This window comes from Corvus moneduloides, chromosome 21, assembly GCF_009650955.1.
Source record: "Corvus moneduloides isolate bCorMon1 chromosome 21, bCorMon1.pri, whole genome shotgun sequence".
Lineage (NCBI taxonomy): Eukaryota > Metazoa > Chordata > Aves > Passeriformes > Corvidae > Corvus > Corvus moneduloides.
The window spans coordinates 10,265,433-10,283,331 of NC_045496.1; the positions used below are offsets into that span (position 1 = coordinate 10,265,433).

The 17,899-nt window shown below is 49.3% G+C and overlaps 1 protein-coding gene across 13 annotated transcripts in view; it reads left to right on the top strand.

The window, feature by feature from the left end:
• Positions 1 to 17,899, top strand: part of ZNF618 (zinc finger protein 618) — a 133,586-nt gene that overhangs the window by 81,747 nt on the left and 33,940 nt on the right. For 6 of the 13 annotated variants that reach the window (XM_032131205.1, XM_032131209.1, XM_032131201.1 and 3 more), the window contains 5 exons: positions 7,744 to 7,827; positions 12,903 to 12,992; positions 14,331 to 14,366; positions 15,118 to 15,195; positions 16,195 to 16,284. In XM_032131205.1, coding sequence (XP_031987096.1) covers positions 7,744 to 7,827; positions 12,903 to 12,992; positions 14,331 to 14,366; positions 15,118 to 15,195; positions 16,195 to 16,284 — 378 coding nt within the window. The remainder of the gene's footprint in view (positions 1 to 7,743; positions 7,828 to 12,902; positions 12,993 to 14,330; positions 14,367 to 15,117; positions 15,196 to 16,194; positions 16,285 to 17,899) is intronic. The other 7 variants (XM_032131206.1, XM_032131210.1, XM_032131211.1 and 4 more) reach the window with 3 other exon arrangements.

Consider the following 17,899-nt stretch of genomic DNA (forward strand, 5'->3'; position numbering starts at 1 on the left):
CTCATCCTGAGGCTTTCCAGGCTCATCTCCTGGCTCCCTTGCTCTGAATTTTGCTGGCAGGCACTGCTGTGTTCTGGGCTAGGCTGTGTGCTTCCTGAGCTTGCTGTTTGGGTATTGGGTACTTTGCCAGAGCTTGGGAACCACCTTGTGCAAAGAGGGTTTTTTTTTTGTAAGTCAGCTTCTCCCCTTCCCACCTGTTGTAGGAACTTTTTTGGCTGGAAAAGATAGGGCAGAGTGAGGTGTGAAGAGAGAAAAAGACATGAGGGCTCACACTTTTGCTGTGTGGGCAGATTCGATGTTGTTGGATCTATAGAAGGATTCCTGTGGATGTAAATGCCTCTTCTGTGGTGTCTGGGTCGTGGAGATAGGGGGACAATGGAACATCATGGGCAGAGGTCTGGAAGAGAACAGCGAGAAGCCTGCTCCCCACACCAGGCTTCTGAGGAGCTGCTGTGGTGGCACTGGAGATGGGGCAGAGAGCAGTAGGAGGGGCAGGAGCTGCTTCCATCTCTTTGCAGGGTCTGGCCCCATCCCCAGTGCAGGAATTACTGACCCCCTTTGGACCTGCTGCACTCATATCCCAAAATAGTCTCATCTAGCTGAAAAAGATGGAGGCAAAAGCAAGCCACCAGAACAGGGAGATGGTGAGTGGTGGGGTAGGGAAAGGAGAAGAAGGATCCACCATGGCCATGCCCTGCTGGAGAGACAGCCTGGACATGTCACCTGTCCTACAGAGTGGATGTGAGACCGCTTGGCCGGTGCTGCTGTGCCTAAGTGCACTTGGCTGTAATTTCCTGACAGAGTCATCTTCCTCTTCCCTCCTTGTGCTCCAGTGAAACAACTCAGCTCTCTTCTTTCCTCCCTCTGCCTTCCCCTCTGAGGCTGGATTAAAACCCTGGCCTACCCTGGTCACTTCTGCACATCTCTTCTGCTTTTTCACTCAATGGCTCTCTTGTTCCCTTGTCAGTCTGTTTGCTCCTCATATATTTTAGGAATCTTTTGTTTATCTTTCCTTTCCTGCTATTTTTGCTTTGCCCGCTGCTGCACTGCTATTCCTCTGTGACCCGATCTGGCTGTTTGCACCCTCTCTTTTACAGATGTCTGCATTGTTCCAATCTTCCTCTGCTATTTCTATCTCATTGGGAACCTCTGCATTCATGGTCTCTGCAGGCATGGTTTGCTGCCCTCTCCCAAAATTTCTCAGTATTTAAGGGATACAGGAAGGTGTTGTTTTCTCTCCTGTGCTTCTCTGTGGGGCATGGATTGCATCCATCCTGAACCTGTGGGTGTGGAGTCCCTTGACCAGCGGTGGGGCCCTGGATTAGTTCACATAACTACATTATAGTGCATCAGTTCGCATCCTAAACTGCAGGGTTTGAAAAGCTGATCAGGTTTTCTCCATGGTTGCTTGCTGGGGCCAGCTGTTACTCACAGCCACCAGTGGTCACCCAAGAAGTGTTGGTGAAGGCAGCCCTGTGTGTGAGGGGACATCTCAGCTGCTGCCTGTGCTGTGCTCCCTGGGCTGCCCTGGAGCAACCAGCTCTGATTTGGGAGGCAGAGTCTGGCTGTGAGAGCGAGCCTGGGCTGTGGGGAGGATGAGGGACTGAGCTGGTGGGTGAGGCTGTGCTGGAATGTGCCCTTGCCTTCAGGTCTGGGGGGCTGTGGTAAGAAGGGGCTATCGGGGGAAGGCCCATCCTGGCCTTTCTTCTTCCTGGGAAGAGGGGAGCCATGGTGCAAACTGGGACTCAGCTGAGATCTGTTGTTTGTTCGCTGCCTGCCTAAAGAGGAGACAGTGATGTTTAGACTTTCCAGCTAGGAAAGCACTTTGAAGACTCCCTTGAGGAAAAACTGCTGCATTTAGTTAGTTATTTTCAGCCTTTGGGGGTTATAGTCTATTGATGATGTCTCTGGGACTCCCTTTATTTTTTTGGACCCATTCTTGAAGACACACAGCTCTGTGGTGGTGAGGAGGGGATGTGCTCATGGGGACACAGCTGCATGGCTTTGGGAGCTCCTTTTCTAGTCTTGGCTCAGGGTCCAAGACCAGAATTCCCACGAGAGAGAAGAAAACAATGCAACCCACAGTGCTAATGTGTTAAAGAGACTTGTCTGACTGCTACCAGCTTTAACTGGCAGGGAGGAGGAAGAGAAGAGGGTGATTTTGAATAAAACAGTCTATTTGATATGTTTTCCTAGACAGGTGTGGCTAGTTTGACATCTGGGTCAGCTGGGTCACTGACTGCTCCTGTAGACGAGTCTTTTCTGAGATGCTCATATGCCTGTGTGCTTTGCTCCAGACTTTGGGAAGTCCTCAAGGAAGGTGTTTGGGCTAGGCCTGTGCTCTCGTTCTCCATGGAAATTCCAGTCATGTTTAGGGGACTTACAAACTTTGCACAGTCTCCCTCCTGCTGCTCACATTCTACAGGACATTCTTGGCAACCGTTCACTGAATAAACCCAGGGGCAAGAGGAGGTCCAGGGCCCTGCAGGGGTAGGGACACGGCTGAGGAGCAGCTCCTCTCACCTGAGCAGGTGTTTGCACTGTGCCAGGGCATGGGGCAGGGTGTGTTTACAGTGGGCTGTGTTCAGTGCACGTCCCGGGCTGGGGACACAGGTACACAATCACAGAGGGCAGGGCTGGATGGGAGATTGGGAAGGAATTGTTCCCTGGGAGGGTGGGCAGGCCCTGGCACAGGGTGCCCAGAGCAGCTGGGGCTGCCCCTGGATCCCTGGCAGTGCCCAAGGCCAGGCTGGACATTGGGGCTTGGAGCAGCCTGGGACAGTGGGAGGTGTCCCTGCCCATGGCAGGGGTGGAACAAGGTGATCTTTAAGGTCCCTTCCAACCCCAGCCAGTCTGGGATTCTGGCTCTGTGACGGCAATAGTCAGCCTGTTGGAGTTTGGTACCATTCTTTTCTGTAGCAAAGAGGAGCGTACATACAAGAACATCTCTAGAGTAGCCATAACTGGTTTGCAGAGCTTGAAGGTGAGCTGAGTTTTACAGCTGCCCATGAAGTTCACCTGGGAGTGTGTGGGCACCTGGGCTTTGCTCTGCCTGCTCGCTGCTGCTCTTTCTTACAGTGCTCTGCCTCTTCAGACTAGCCCAGGGCAGAATTTGGGTTGCTCTGGCAAATGTTAATATGACACTTGCCTTCACTTTAGCAATGGCTTTTCAATACCAAAATACCAAATGTTAACAGATATAGCAGGTAGTGCTCCCAGTCCATAGCAGTTGTAAGCCCTTTGTGTGGCTGAGCCTCGGATCACTTCCCAGAGGAGTCTGGAATTCTGCAGGCAGGCAGAAAGCAGCAGGATGGAAAGAAAGTTTCTTGCCAGAGGCAACCAACGGATGAGTGGCACTGGAATAAAGTGCAGGTCCCTGGGCTGGCAGCCCAGTCCCTGAATGCTGGGCACAACCCCTGGATTGCAGTTCTGTGCCCTGGGAAAGAAACCAGAAACAAATGCACAGGGAAATGGGCAGGGAAGGATTGCCAAAAGCTGAAGGTGTCTCCAAGTACAGCTGGTGAAGTGATTTCAGGTGTGTCTGGTTAGTGATCTGGGACTTCATGAGTGTTCCTCTTCCCAGGGGAGAAGCCCTGAGTCTGGGGGAGCAATGCTGATTGGTATTGTAGGGAAGAGTCCAACCATTCCTGGGTGCTTTAAATAAAGCACTGTTGAAAGTGGGAAGAATCAGGATGTGGTGCTTTCGGGAGCCTTGATCTCCAGTGTGTCAGTCAGGCTGGCTGAACCAGGACAGCTTGCTGACAGTGGGGTTTGCTCTGTCATTTTTCCCTGGTGACACCTTTTTTGAGGACCATCACAAGCAAGTTGCAGTTTGAAGCAGGCTGTGCTCCCAGGCTGTACTGTGACACCAGCCAGGGGGATGGGCAGGAAAACAACATGGAAAACCAGCTCCACTACAACAAGCCAGTTCTCCTGCTCCGCTTGCTTCCATTCCTGGGGTGCTGCAGTTTGTTACTATGGCAATGCAGGGACATTTGCTGGAGGCTGGAAGACCACTAATGGTTGTTTGCTGGGAGATCCCGTCCTCTCTCTCTCTCCATTTCCTGCTCCTGTGTGCATGAAGTTCTGTCCAAGAGGCACAGCTGGGTTTTGTGCTGTTCCTCAAAAGCTGAGATCCCAGTGCTCAGCCTGCCAGCAGGTTAATCCTGCACAGCTCTCCAGTGACCTCCACATTTTGGGAGATGTTTGAGAGCCCAGCATGCAGATCCTGTCTGTAAGGCCAGACCATCCCTGACAGCCTCCTTCTCTCATGCCTTAAATCCTGGCATAAACAGGAGCAGCTGTCAGAGAACATTGATGCTCACTGTGACCAGCCCCACAGACTGCCAACTCCTGGGCCACATCCCAAGTGATCCCAAGTAACACAACCTGATTTTTGTTTGTGTCTCTTGGCCTTTCTGTTGTTTTGAGCCCCTTTTTGAGCCCCTTTTCCTTGCTTGCAAGTAATTTTTGAAAATCACAAATACCATCTCACAGATGAGGATGTATCTGGGTGTTTCAGAGCACCCTCAGGCTGCAGGAGAAGCAAAATGTGGTCATTGGAATTTGTCAGACAATGTCAGCTCCACACAGCCGGATGAGCAGCTCAGGAGCAAATCCCAAGGAAGGCAGGGATGTACAGCACCTGCTGCAGTGTCACAGGGTTACAAATAACTGCTTTTAAGGATAAATATAATGCAAGAGGTGCCAAAATGATCTCCAGAAGAGGTACTTTTGAAAATTTGGTATAATATATATACATTTAATATAAATACATCCTGAGTTTACTTTCTTCTTCCCCATTTGTAGGTGCTCATATTTGCTTATTGTGTGTTCCTGGGTGCTGGGCTAGGACAGGACAGTTGGTGGTAGGGGGGTCACTAATGTTCACCGGGGCTGAGGGTGTTGTAGGCAGCAAACAGAACATTTTCCTTTCCAGTTTCTCAGCCAGATGCACTCAAACCCATTGCCTGGGCACAGGTGTACATCCATGTGTGTGTGTCTCCACTGCAGTTACAGAGAGGGGAAAAAAGAAAATCGCTTTTTTTTTTTCCCCCCAAATGGAATACGCAGTAAATATTTCAGAACCCCATAAATAAAAATGATTGATTTGATCTTTTAAAAACATATTCCCCTTTGGGCTCTGACTAAGTGTGAGAAAGTTCAGCCTGAGAAGGAATTTATTTGGAAAAGCAGTGAAAGGTTAGAAGCAGGGATGTGGGCTGGAATATGCCTTGCAAATGTTAACTGTGGAGGCACAATGCTAACGCCTTGCATGTGCAAAAACATTTGGAGGGTTGTGAATTTAAACCATGAAATTAATATAGTCAAAATTAAGGTTTTCTTGCCCACACCTTACTCACACAGGATATGGTGTTTGTAATGTTCTGACAGGGATGGGAAGATGTGGAGGTGGTTTGCTGGTGTTAATTTATGGTTAAGGAAGAACCTTTAGCATCTCTGTTTCTTGATTAATTTAAATGTTCAGATTTGCAACCTAAATGTTTCCTTAAAGTAAACTTAACTTTTGATTTCTTTTCTGGGGGTACCAGAGCAAAGCCTGGGACGTGGCATTGTTGTGCTTACTGACACCTTCCCCAGTGAGAAGTGTGATGCGGATGCTGTGTGTGCAAACCCACGTGCAGCCACCATGCTGACCCGTGAATCATTTACAACTGCCTGATTCATTGTCCCAGTGCTCTTATTTGATAATTCTCCTGCTCCTTGGGGAGAGCTGTAAAAATGGATTTTATTTTCCTAAAGTGTTTGCATTTTAGGTAGGTAAAGTCTCTTTAGATTCCCCTTTGCCAAACAAGGAGATGAGTGTGTTCATCTTCACATGGAAGTGACCAATGGGCTGAGACCAAGAATGATAAATTTCAGTGCAGAAGGAGGAATTCAGAAAATAATGAGAAATCTGAATAGCAAACCAACCCATGCACCTTCAGTGTTTTAAATATTTAAATCTCAGTAGTTTTGCTCCTAAGGATCTTCATAACCAGAAAGGCAGAGGAATGAGTACAGGGATCAGCTTCCTGACACCTTTTCCTTTCAGCCTAAGCAGAAGGGTTGGCGTTCTTGATTACCTCGGGTGATTGTGGAGAGGAGGGTCCTGCATCCCCCTGGCTTAATTTAATTTCATTTTGTTCGTTAAGAGGTTCTATGGAGTCAGGATCTCTTCTTCAGTGCTGCTCAGTCGTTTCACTAGCACTTCTTCTTTCCACTTTGGAAACCAGGCAGTGATAATCCATGTGAATTCCCATCTGGAAATCACAGTAAGAACAGAATTTCTAGTCCTGGACAAATGAGTAGGAAAAAGTCAGGATGAGGTTTGCTTTTCTTTTATGAAACTCTCAGTGCCACATCATTTAATCCAACCAGTTGTGAGACAGATGAGCTGTGTGTTCCCAGCCAAACCCTTTTGATTCCAGAAGGAGCTTTAAAAGAAAATGGTCTTTACTGTGTGTTATGCAGAACTCCACAGTGTGGGCTGAATGGAGTTTTTCACTTGAGATGGAGATTGAGATCCTTATTGATAGAAAAGATAAATCTTCCCTCATTTCCAGGTTATGTAGGTTCAAGTGCACCCATTTTCTTAATTGTGCAAGGTGAGGTAGTTCATTGTCAGATTGCTGGGAGAAGCACCCTAATGGTCATGAGACCATTCTTTATCTTACTCCTATTTACACTTTGAATTCACAAAAAAAGGATCCAACCCTGTGCTGAAGTGATGCCAGAATGAGGCAGGATGAGACACGATCTGCTCGTGTTGTTACATTGTGTGATGCATCTGAATTTTGTCATGGAGCCTCAATATCCTGCTTCGTGATGCTGATCTGGGGGATAATTGTAAAATATTAATATTTTTGCTTTAAATGGCTGATATTTGCTGGCTGCACCTGTAGCAGCTCTTCTCAGGAGCTGGAAAGGCTCTGGAATCCTTCATGGAGAAGCCGAGCAGGAGCCTGTGGCTCCATGCCCTCTCACCGTCATTTGGCCCCTTGCCAGCTGGAAGGTGAGCCAGCACCTTGCATCAATTTCTGTGTCATTTCAGGGGATTTGACCCCTCTGTGTGAGGGTTTGGGATGATTCCCTGCCTGGCAGTTTACAGGAACACAGGTTCCCCCTGTGTGAAGCATGGAAGCACTGTGTTGATCCAGTGTGTTCCTCAATGTCTCCTGTGTTCCTGACAGAGGCCAAATATCTGTGGGAAGGAAGTAAATTATTGTGAAATGAGTGATCTTGGAATAGTTTGCCCACAGGGAAAATTTTTTCCTTACCTCCGCTTTGGATCTGGCTTGTGCCTTTGTGTGTGAGGGTTTCTGTCCTTTCCAGAATTCTGGATTTTATTATTTAATCCTTACTAATGTAACTCTGGGTACTTTAATCCTCTTGAGGGTTTGATGCTGACTTTGGGCTCAGTCCTGCTCCCTTTTCAAGGAATTTTGCCATTAGACACCTTTAAGTTGAGTTCTGATGTAAACTGAAGCTGATTTTACTGGCAGCTCTGTCCCTGGCTCTGAAATGCAGCTGTAAAGCTGTAACCTGTGTGCAAGGCATAGTTCCAGTGGGGAGGAGACGGATTTCTGTGGTCCTGTCTGCAGCCCTAATTCTGCCTCTCCTCACTGCCAGTCTGGAAGGAATCCTCAAAAGAAAGGCTCAGGTCAAAGGAATTGTTCGTGAGCCTGCGCGGGAAATGTCCTGCCAGCTTAGGAAGCCATAAATGTGTTCCTTTCCATCTAGGTGCCCCTCTGGCTGCGGAAAGGGAGAAGAAGCCTCTCTCCAGAGCTGTCTTTGTGCTGCCCTGGGTGGAATCCACAGAAACAAGTGAGGGTCCCAGATGTTTTGTTTTTTTCCCTGATGTGTTGTAAGGAAGCAGTAGCTGCACTCTGGGTCTTCTGGGGAGGCTGCTCAGGTAGAGTGTGCCCTGGACACAGCTTGGAAAGGTGTTTCCCGGTGGGAAGCATGCAGCATGTTCCTCAGAAAATGCCATACTTTCCTGTTTCTTTGCATCAGGTGGATTAGTCCTGGTGACTGGCTCTTCCTGAAGAGTGTTGGTGTTACTCACCGTTCCTTTCAGTGAGGCAGATATCCCAGGAAAGCTGATGCCTTTTCCAGGTACTGCCACACAGCTGTTCCCCAGCTCCAGCCCTCTGGGTTTGTCACCAGCAGGACTCAGCATCTGCCAGCAGATTTTCAGGAAAAGGAGTGTGAAACTGAGGATCAGAGCATGTCACGGACTGTCCCTTTTTGGGGGCAGAAACATCACAGCCTCAAATAGAAAGGTGACATAAATGTACTGCAGCTGTAAGAAGTCCAGCCCCTACCCTTTAAGAGATGCTGCTGGACTTTATGTTTGGGAAACCTTGTGTGCCAAGGTGAAGAGGAATGTGAAATTATCATAGAATATATGATTTAAAATAGAATTCCTGATGTTGGGTGCTTCCTCTGTCATTCCCAAACCTGCTGGTGCAAAGGAGCCGTGCTGACCATGGAACAGGACAAGCAGTGCTGTGCAGACTGCCCTCTTCTCATTGGCCTGCTTTTATCTTGACTGGGACCTGCAGCATTTCTGGATGTTAGGAATAATTCAGCAGGCTGTTGTAATCTCTTTACATTCAGCAGTTTGCCCTTCCACGTGGAGGCTGTCCCTGCTAGACAGCTGTTCCTGCAGTGCTCTGCAAGAGTGGGATCAATAGGATTCAAGGGTATCTGCAGAGTGCCAATTGCTGTGAGAGCTCCTCTATCAAGTACCTTTTGTTGCTTCTGCCATTTGAAAGCTCATCTGGGCCAGGGGAAAATTGTTCTTCACCTTGGATAATCCTTGAGGAGCTCCTGCAGCTGCTGTGGGGAGAGCCCATCGCTTGGGACCCTTCATGGGCTGTGCTGTCAGCACTGCAGAGATGTCAGCTGCATTGTTTGCAGTCTGGGTTTCTGGGATGCTCTTGGAGCCCAGTGGAAACCAGTTTGTACACAGCTGTTGTGGTATTCCTGCACTTAGGAGGGCGGGTTGAGTTATCTGTATTTTTAACTGTATTTTTAGTGATACAGAGCTCCTGACCTATCAACACATTTCTGATTGCTCTTGTTCCCTTCCTGAGTTTCTAAAGTAAAATCCACCGAGGCCAAGTGCCCTAAGGAAAGAAGTGTCTTGTTCTGGCTGTCACTGCTGGGCATGTGTTCTCTGCCCCCTCTTTCCTGCCGAAATGAAATATGTGCTTCCTTCTCTGTGAAATATTTGAAGCAAACCAACAGAATTTCTCCAAATCTTGAATGCAGGATCTGGGAAGAGAGCTGAGTGCAGCCCTGGGGCAGGGGGTTCAGCAGGTCCCAGTGAGGGCTGGACACACTATGGGAGCAGTGCCTGGAGATGGGAGAGAAGAGCAGCACATTCTCTCTCTTTTATTGGGGTCCATTTGCAACCAGAGGGATCAACACTGCTTTCAGGCCCCTTGGAGTTATTTCTTGGGGTACTAGAAAAACCTGCCCATTTGGCATCTGAGTGTGTCAGCCCTTTATAGCTGAGGAGCTGCCTTGTGACGAGGCTGTGCCTACCTTTTCTACTACTAGCAACACGAGGTGCTCTGGTTTTGGTCTGTGTGTTAAAGATTAATTGTGAGCTGACTAAATAAGTACAGCTGTTACTCACTAGACCTCTCTCTGGAATCTCTGCTCCCATTGGAAAGGCTCCTGAGCATGAAGGAGAATGATCCTTGCTGGAGTCTGGAGTTTGACCAGATGTCTTTGGAACATTTTGAAGGTCTCTGTTTGCAGCAGGGTGATTGCTCAGCTGGGAGCAAGGATGTGAATACCAGTAAGGGACAGCACTGAACCCCTGTGCTGCTGGGCTGAGGAGTGGCTTTCCCTGCCCTAATGATGCCTGTTGGTGTGGTGGTGCTTTGGGTCGAGCCTTAGTGTCTCCCTGATGACAGTAGAGAGTTTGAACCTGAGCAAACTTGCCTAGGTAGTGTTGGTTTGGCTGTGTCTGGATCCATCTCTCCAGAGGTTTAGGGATGGGTTCAACCTGAGCACTGGAGTCCCTTGCAGCTGTTCCCATGGCAGGCTGTGCTGTGCCATGTGTTGGATATCGTGCCCCAGCTGGGTACCCTGGGGTAGGAGTTACAACCCACAGCAGGAAAACTGCACTGGAACAGGTTCCCTGTGGTGACAGCCTGACAGAGCTCAAGAAGTGTTTGGACAGTGCTCTGAGATGGTTGTGGTGTCTGATCCTTGTGGGTCCCTTGCAGCCCAGGAGATTCTGTGGTTCTAAGTGGTACTGCAGGGCTGGTTCTGCTCAGGGAGTTTCTTGCTAAGAAAGCAGTTGCTGCTGGGGTCAGCACTGGCTGTGTTCAGAGGCTGTCAGCAGAGATGGCTTTATTGGGTGACGAGGAGGAGCTCTGGCTCTTGGGAACAGCCTGAAGAGGGACTGTTGCTCAGAGAGGTAAAGCTTGGCTGCACATGGGCAGCTCTCGGTACTTTGTGAATTCTCTGTAAAACTCCTGTTTCTGAGGCTGGGCACTGTGCTGGATGTTCTCTCCTACAGAGCCCAGGAGATCAGAGCCAAGCTGGACCAGCTGGAACAAATTCTTCTCTGTAATCCCTGGAGATCCTTCTGCCTGCAGGAAGACAGTCCCCATACAACACAAGCAACCCCTGCTCTCTTGGGCTGTGCTGTTGCACTTGTTAAGTGTTCCCATTTTCCCTACACTGCCCAGGGAAGAAGTGCCCACACCCAGCATGGGCTCTGCTGGGGACAGTGAGGTCCCTGCTGTGTGACAGGGACCACAGGTAGCCATGCCTGGCCCTGTGAAATGGTGTGTGAGTTCGTTTTCTTCTGTTCTAACAAGTCTCCATATTTACTGATCTCTTTCCTTCCAAACTAAGGCCATAATAGTTTTTGTTCTCCAAATGTGAAAGTGCCTGATCTTTGGGATTCCTTTGAAGAGTTAATCTTCAGTTGGTCCTGCACAGCTCATTGCACTTCAAAAAGGAGGTTGATTCCTTGGTTTAGGGACACCCAGTGAGGTGGGACTGATTGCTGATGCCACATTATGAGTTTTCTCTGCTACTTGACTTGCTAATTGGCTGTGCTAATTGACTGGGGGGTTTTTGCAACAGCTACGAAGATACTCAGCGGCAATCATTAGATCCTGTTCATTGTGGGGAAGGGCCCAGGGCAGAGGGAGACCCTCAGCACCACGTTGTGACCACAGAAGGAGCCTGCACAAGATCCCATAATGAAACAAACAGTTAAATGTGACTCACCAGTGCTTTTCCCACTGGTGTGTTCTCACTGGTGTGTTCTCACTGGTGTGTTCTCACTGGTGTGTTCTGCTGCTCCTCCTTCTCTCCCTTGAGCCATGCACTGTCTGTGCAGCGAGTCCCTTTCTCCTTGCTTGTCCAGCCTAGACTTCTAAAAAACCCCTTAACTCCAGTTTAGCATTGCTGTGCTCTGATTAAGATACAAATATTTTTTAGTCACAGAGGTGAAGTTCCAGTGCCCAGATGTTTAACACTTTTTAGATTTGGCATTTTTCTCTGCTAGATCATCATAGCTTCTACAGTCACCCTGCCAAGCAGAATAAAGGGGGACAGTGATCCTTTATTTAGTGCTGAACCCCATGTGCTGCTGGACTGAGTGGTGAACCCAAGTGAGTGATTACACCATACCAATATAACCTAGTTGAAAGTATGGAGTGATTTTAAGAGTAAAGTGATGGAGCAGTAAAATAAAAGCTTACTTAATGTGCACTGTGGTATGTTTGAGCACAGCGTGGAAGAGGTAAAAGGCTTTAACTTGGCTGATAGTAGGGATCCATGGATACAGCTGCACTTCTGCAGGGGAGCTTACGGAGTGGCAGGTCCTCTGTGGAGCCCTGGTACTGCTGCCTGCACTCCTTGCTCCTGCTGGTCAGGAAAACACTTTGGTTTGGAGATCCTTTGTGGCTGTGCAAACTGATGTGTTTCACTGTGCTTGCCGTGGGCTTTGTTGTGTTTGCCACTTTGCTGTGGGCTCATGGCACCAACCATGCTGGGGCTGCCTGACGGGTGGGGTGACTGCTCAGGGAGGTCAGTCTGTACCCCAGGCTGTGTCAGGCAGCAGAGGGGGGAAATGCCCCACCAAACTGACCAAAAATCAAGAGGAGGAAATCCTCCTCTTACACTGATGTCATAGCTGAGCTAAAGACACTGATCTCCATTCAGAGCAAACCAGGCTCATAAACATCGGGAGCTGTTTTGCATCTGTCTGCCCCACACAGGTGTGGTGAAGGGTTGGTTGTTGCTGGGATGAAGTGATGGGGTGTAGGGAACAAACGTATATGAAACCAAGCTTTGTCAGTCTCCCTTCACTGAGCCCCTTACTGTCCTGCGTACCTTGGATCATTGGGTCTCTTGGTTTTGTTGGCTGTTAACAGGATCCTGGGTGCAGTTAGGAATCAGGAAACAGCAGCAGGAAGAACCAGGTGTGTGCTCACATCTAGTCCATGTTAGAGTTGCTGTATTAAGGCTTTGGTTTCTAACAGCTCATGCATTGACTCTGTGTTTAGTTCTGCCCCTTTGTCCCCATCCTGACCTGTACCTGCTTACTGAGGCCTGACCTTCCAGAGGAGATGCCAGCAGGGCCTGCTGCCCTGCATCCTCATTGCTGTGAGGTCTGTGGAGTCTGCCCCGGAGAGCAGAGCTGTCTGAAAAGGAAATAAATCAGAATATGCCCCAAGCCATATAGTGTGGGGCACATGGGGGACAGTGTGGGGCAGTGGTTGTCTGTGTGCCTCAGAGACCTGACAGAGCACGTGGGATGTGTCAGTGCATGGGGGTGTCTGACTCTGATTGAGCAGTGTGGTTGCAGTGCTTGCCTTTCACCACAGAGTTTCTAAAGTGATGTTTTCTTCTTCCTACAGACAATTTTAGGTACACGTGTGACATTTGTGGGAAAAAATATAAATACTATAGCTGCTTCCAAGAGCACAGAGACCTACATGCCGTGGATGGTGAGTAATATTTTGACACTCAGACACCTGAACTAGGCTGAGAAGTCTTCAAGGAAGCACAGTGTGGTTCTGCAGGAGCATGTGGCCTGTGGTGTGCAGGACACAGCCCTGCACGGATGGCCTGGCTTTGCCATGGAGGCACAGTCTACAGGCACTGCAGGAAGGAGTTTGCTGTGCCTGATTCTCTCTGTGTGCATCAAAACAGCCCCCTGTGCTGGGCCCTGGGGACCTTGCAGTCCTGTCTACAGTGAGGTTCATGGTTAGGATGGAGATCCTGGAATTGAGTGCCTCAAGGTAAATGGTCAGCCTGATTATTTGCTGGGAAGGAGTTTGGGGTTTTTTTGTTTCTGAATTTACAGATTTGTTCCCAACATACTTCTGTGTGCAGTATTTCAGATTTCAGAGTTGGGAAATGTTGTTTCATTCTTGTTAATCATTGTGATAGTGAACTGATGAAGTTGTCAGTGGCCCTTACAGGCCAATTTTTCCTCTGTGACTGTAGATGTGGCCTAGGCTGGTGGCACTTGGGCAGAAGCAGACATCCCCTGCCAGAAGCAGTGTTTCTTTATTCTGCATTGGGGGAAGTGAAGTATCAACATGCTGGCTTGCCCCCTGCTCACTGAACATCTAAAGCTCCTCACCTCAGAGCCCACAGATACTCCAGACCTCCCCTGTGTGTGCCTGTCAGTACTGCTTCTCACTTGGCCAAGGAGAGTTCTAGAAAGAGGCTGCTTGGAGAGCAGCAGGTTTGACTGGCTGGGCTGTCTCAGAAAAGCGAGTGGTTTTTCACAGTACATGGTTGTCCAAAAAAAATGGCTGCGCTTACCTGGAACATGTGGACATCTGAACGTGCTCTAAGGACAGCTGGTGTTCTCCTGCAGGGCACTACTGCCAGCTCCCTTCCTCCTGTGGGGAGCCAGAAGGAAATTAGTGGCACTGAGAGTCACTGTGAGGGGAGCGTGACTGCTTCAGTCAGAAATGTCTCAGGGAGCTCTGCCAAGGGCCATGAGAGGGCTTGGAAGTGGCTCCATGTGTGTGCAAGGACTGTCCCAGCTCCTCCCTGGGGCTGCTGTGTCCCAGTGCACCCAGGAGGGGTGAGGCCGTGTCAGGGTCAGAACAAAGGCCTTGAGCATCTGTGTGTATTAGGGCTGGGCATGCTCAACCAGGTCCTGTGAGGATGCTGCTGGGAAGAGGAGGGACTGGGGCACAAAGCCTGGTTTATTCAGTGGGGCTGAAATGTGCTGAAGCAGTATGTGAAATGCAGGAGGAAAACAAGACCATTTAAGAGGATTTAATTTCTGTTTTGTTTCTTCCCCTCCTTCTTCTATTCTGTGTTAGTTTTTAGTGTGGAAGGGGCCCCAGAAAACCGGGCAGGTAAGCCGAGCTCCTTTGTGTGCTTTATTTCACAAACCTTTTCAAGCATTCAGTAGTTCAGACACGGCAGGTCGATTCTGAACTTGTAAGAGTCAAAGGAGTTTTGTCAGGGATTGCAGTGGGACAGGGAGCATCCTCTCTCCCTCCCCAGTGTCTACAGCCAGGAGGTTGATGCCCAGCCCTAGCAGATACCAGGCTTTTGTTGCACATACACTTGGTCAGGCTTCAGAAAATCAAAGAAGCAGGTGTTTCATGTCTTTGGTGATCTTGTAAATTGCTCAAGGCATAAAACAAGTTCTTCTCCAAAGTGGGTTGGGTTGTGATTGTTGCTAGCTATGCTGTTAGCTGGTAGGAGTCCCAGGTCAGTATTTGTTAGGTGACTTGCCTGCAGACTGCATTGCCGTGCCCACTGTCAGCCAGTACAGCAGCATTAGAGGGGAGACTCCCTGGAAGAAAATCAGGAAATATGGATCAGTCTTCGCAATGTGCTCATTCAGTTCTTCTCTGTGTTTTTTAACCATTAATACCCACAAGGCCTGTTAGTGGGCTGGGAGCAGGGTGATCCTGGGGCACCTGAGGAGGAGGAGGAGGGACAAGTCAGACAGAGGGGTCACTGGTTTGTAATTGCTGTCTTTTAATCCCGTTACAGATGGAAATGTGATTACAGGTGCAGGAGCATTCAGTGCCCGTGCAGCTGTAGAAGGCAAAGCTGAGGTGTTGTCAGCTGTCCTCTGGCTCTGTTCTCTTGCAGACCCGTATGACCAGGCCGTCATCGCCGCCGATGAGGTGAAGGAGGAGGAGCCCGAACCCTTCCAGAAGATTGGGCCAAGTAAGAGTTATTATAATTTCAAATAAAAGAGAAAGCACAGGCGGTCACAGCTGCCTTTAGCTGGAGTACCTCTAGGAAAAGCAGGAAGCACTGCATTACACAGAGGGGTTGGAATTTGGGTGCTCATAGATATGTTCAGGCTCAAAGGAGCATCAAACACCAACAGCCCTGGCCCTGAGAACTGCAGCTTTGTGATGTGTTCTGCTCAAGAGCTCTGCAAGGAGAAGGGGAAGGGAGTTCACGGGAAAAGCAATCTGGCAGGGATAAGAGAGGGCTTGAAGGTGCACTGAGAGCTGGCAGGTGATTCATTCACACTGCCTTTGTGGTGGGTCTTCAAACAGAGCAGAAGGAAACACAGTCAGCACCAGATTTTGCCAAAGCATTTCTCTGAATTGTCCATTTTGGAAACAATTGATTGCCCATGGATTTTCCTTTGGGTTGCAGCTTGCTGCCAGTTCTGCACTCCCAGCACTGGCAAGAGGAGGTGGTGTCAGTGCGTGGTTATACTCCACTATTTCCAGGATCCCCAAGGCAGGGATGAGCACAGTTACTCCAGAAAAGCCCCTTCTCCTCCAAGAGAACTCCACAATCCCAATATGAAAGTTCTCTAATACTTGAACTTGGCTGCTTTTTTCCTGGTTTGACTGTTCCTGTTGTCCACACATCCCAGGCTTCCTGTAGCCAGAGGACAGAACTGTGTCATCCATAATAGACTTTAGAACTGGATTCTCTCCCTTGTTTTGCATTACTTGCTGTAGTTTTGGGGTAATTTTCTGCAGCTTGTTCAGTTCTGCTGGACTTTTTATGCATGGTCCATCCCTTTGTCTTGAACTGTTTCCTTTCTTGGGAAAGGGGTGTGTGGATTACAGGGCAGGCGAGTTCCACATGCATGAGGAATGTTTGTGTCACCTGGCCAGTTTCTCTGTAAAAAGTCAAGAAACTGGCATTGTGTGAGAGGGCTGCCCTCCTTGCTGACCTTTGTCCTTGTTCATTTGACAGAAACTGGCAATTACACCTGTGAGTTCTGTGGCAAGCAGTACAAGTACTACACTCCCTACCAAGAGCACGTGGCTCTGCACGCCCCCATCAGTGAGTATCTGCTGCAGGGCTGGCCCGGTGCACACTGGCACCTCCAGGGGCTGTGGGGAGCACCAGGCTCACAGGAGAGACTTCACTCTTGGGGATCCTTCCACTGGAGCTGTGGGATTGCAGCGGCAGGACATGGATCGTGTGCACCAGGGCACTGTAAAGCTGAGCTGGGATCCCCTCTCACAGGGACACTGTTAGGTCTGGAATGTCACTGAGCTCCTACCCCAGCCCATGGAATTCTATACATGTTCCTTGTGGGGTTGATGGTTTAGGCTCTTGTTTAGCCAAAGTGATGCACAACTTTTTTATACTCCCCTAAATAATAACTGAACATACATGTCAGGGAAAAAGCATCTTTCTTAAGAACTTCTGGGGAATTATTTCGAGCAATGAGTTAAAACTGAGTTTCAAAATCATGTAAATGACCTCAACAGCTTGCTACTAAATCACAGTCAATAAACAATTTATTTCAGGGAGCTCAGGACAAGGCAGTTGTCAGCAAACTGCACAGCACTGCGCTATGCACTCCCGAGACAGAGGGGAGGCTTTAACGAGCACTTCAGTGTAACTCAGTGCAAAATCTGACTGAACTAGTTGAGAGAAATTTTTGCTACCTGCTGGATTTGAATACTTTCGAAGTGTGCAGAGAAGTTCTTTGCAGCTGGACTTCCTGCTCCTTTTCTTGGGATGAGGGACAGGAGGGATGAGCTGAGCTCATCAGCCTGCAGCTGCAGCCGGCAGGGGGCGCGTCCACCCCAAAATCCCCTGGAATTGGGTTTTCAAGGATTATAATGAGGCACCCTTGGGTGTATGGGAACATGGTCCACCAGACTGTCACTTTTAAGGTTTGGTGGCTCTTGACAGCTGCCATGCAGGTTCTCTGAAGCTCGGATGTGGACCAGGATGATGGCAGAAGATGCAGGGCATAAAATACAAGTCCAACACCATCATCACAACGTTAATCTTGTTATCTGCCATCTGCTGAAGGAACTGCCCCAGTGCTTATGATTGCACACATAACAGTTATTCCTAGGGTCCCCTGCCCCTGGAAGCTCCACCTCTTCACTGAGGTGTTTTCAGCCCTCAGCAAAGCCACTGGTGACCAGCAGTGGGTCCATCTCCTGCCACAGAGGGGCCCTTGGACACCAGGGCTCTGGGGTCAGTGCTCCCCCTGCAGAGAGCTCAGGAGCAGTGTTCTGTGAGCACTGGGGCTTTGCTCAGCTGGAGCTAATTCTGACCTTCCCAGTGCTTCCCATTTCAAGGGGATTTATTGCCACTGATGTCTTTCCACCTTCCCAACCATTTGCAGCAATAGCTGAGCTGCTGGTTTGAGCCCAGGCTGTCCAGCAGAAAAGAAACCTCAGCTGTGTTTCTCTGGGAGGCGTGTGCCTGCAGCGAGCCCTGCAGTTCCAGTGGCCCCCACAGGCCCTGCCCCTCTCCTGGCAGGGGCAGCTCAGGCTCCTGCCTGGTGCTGTGTGGCCCCTGGGAGCCAGCTCTAGAGGAGGAGGCATGTTCTGAGTGCTGGGCTTGAAGCCATTCTTGCACCATGGTTTCTGCAGCAAAAGAAAAGCTGCTCCTGCTGCAGACTGCATCAGCAGTCCCTGAGCTGTGCAGA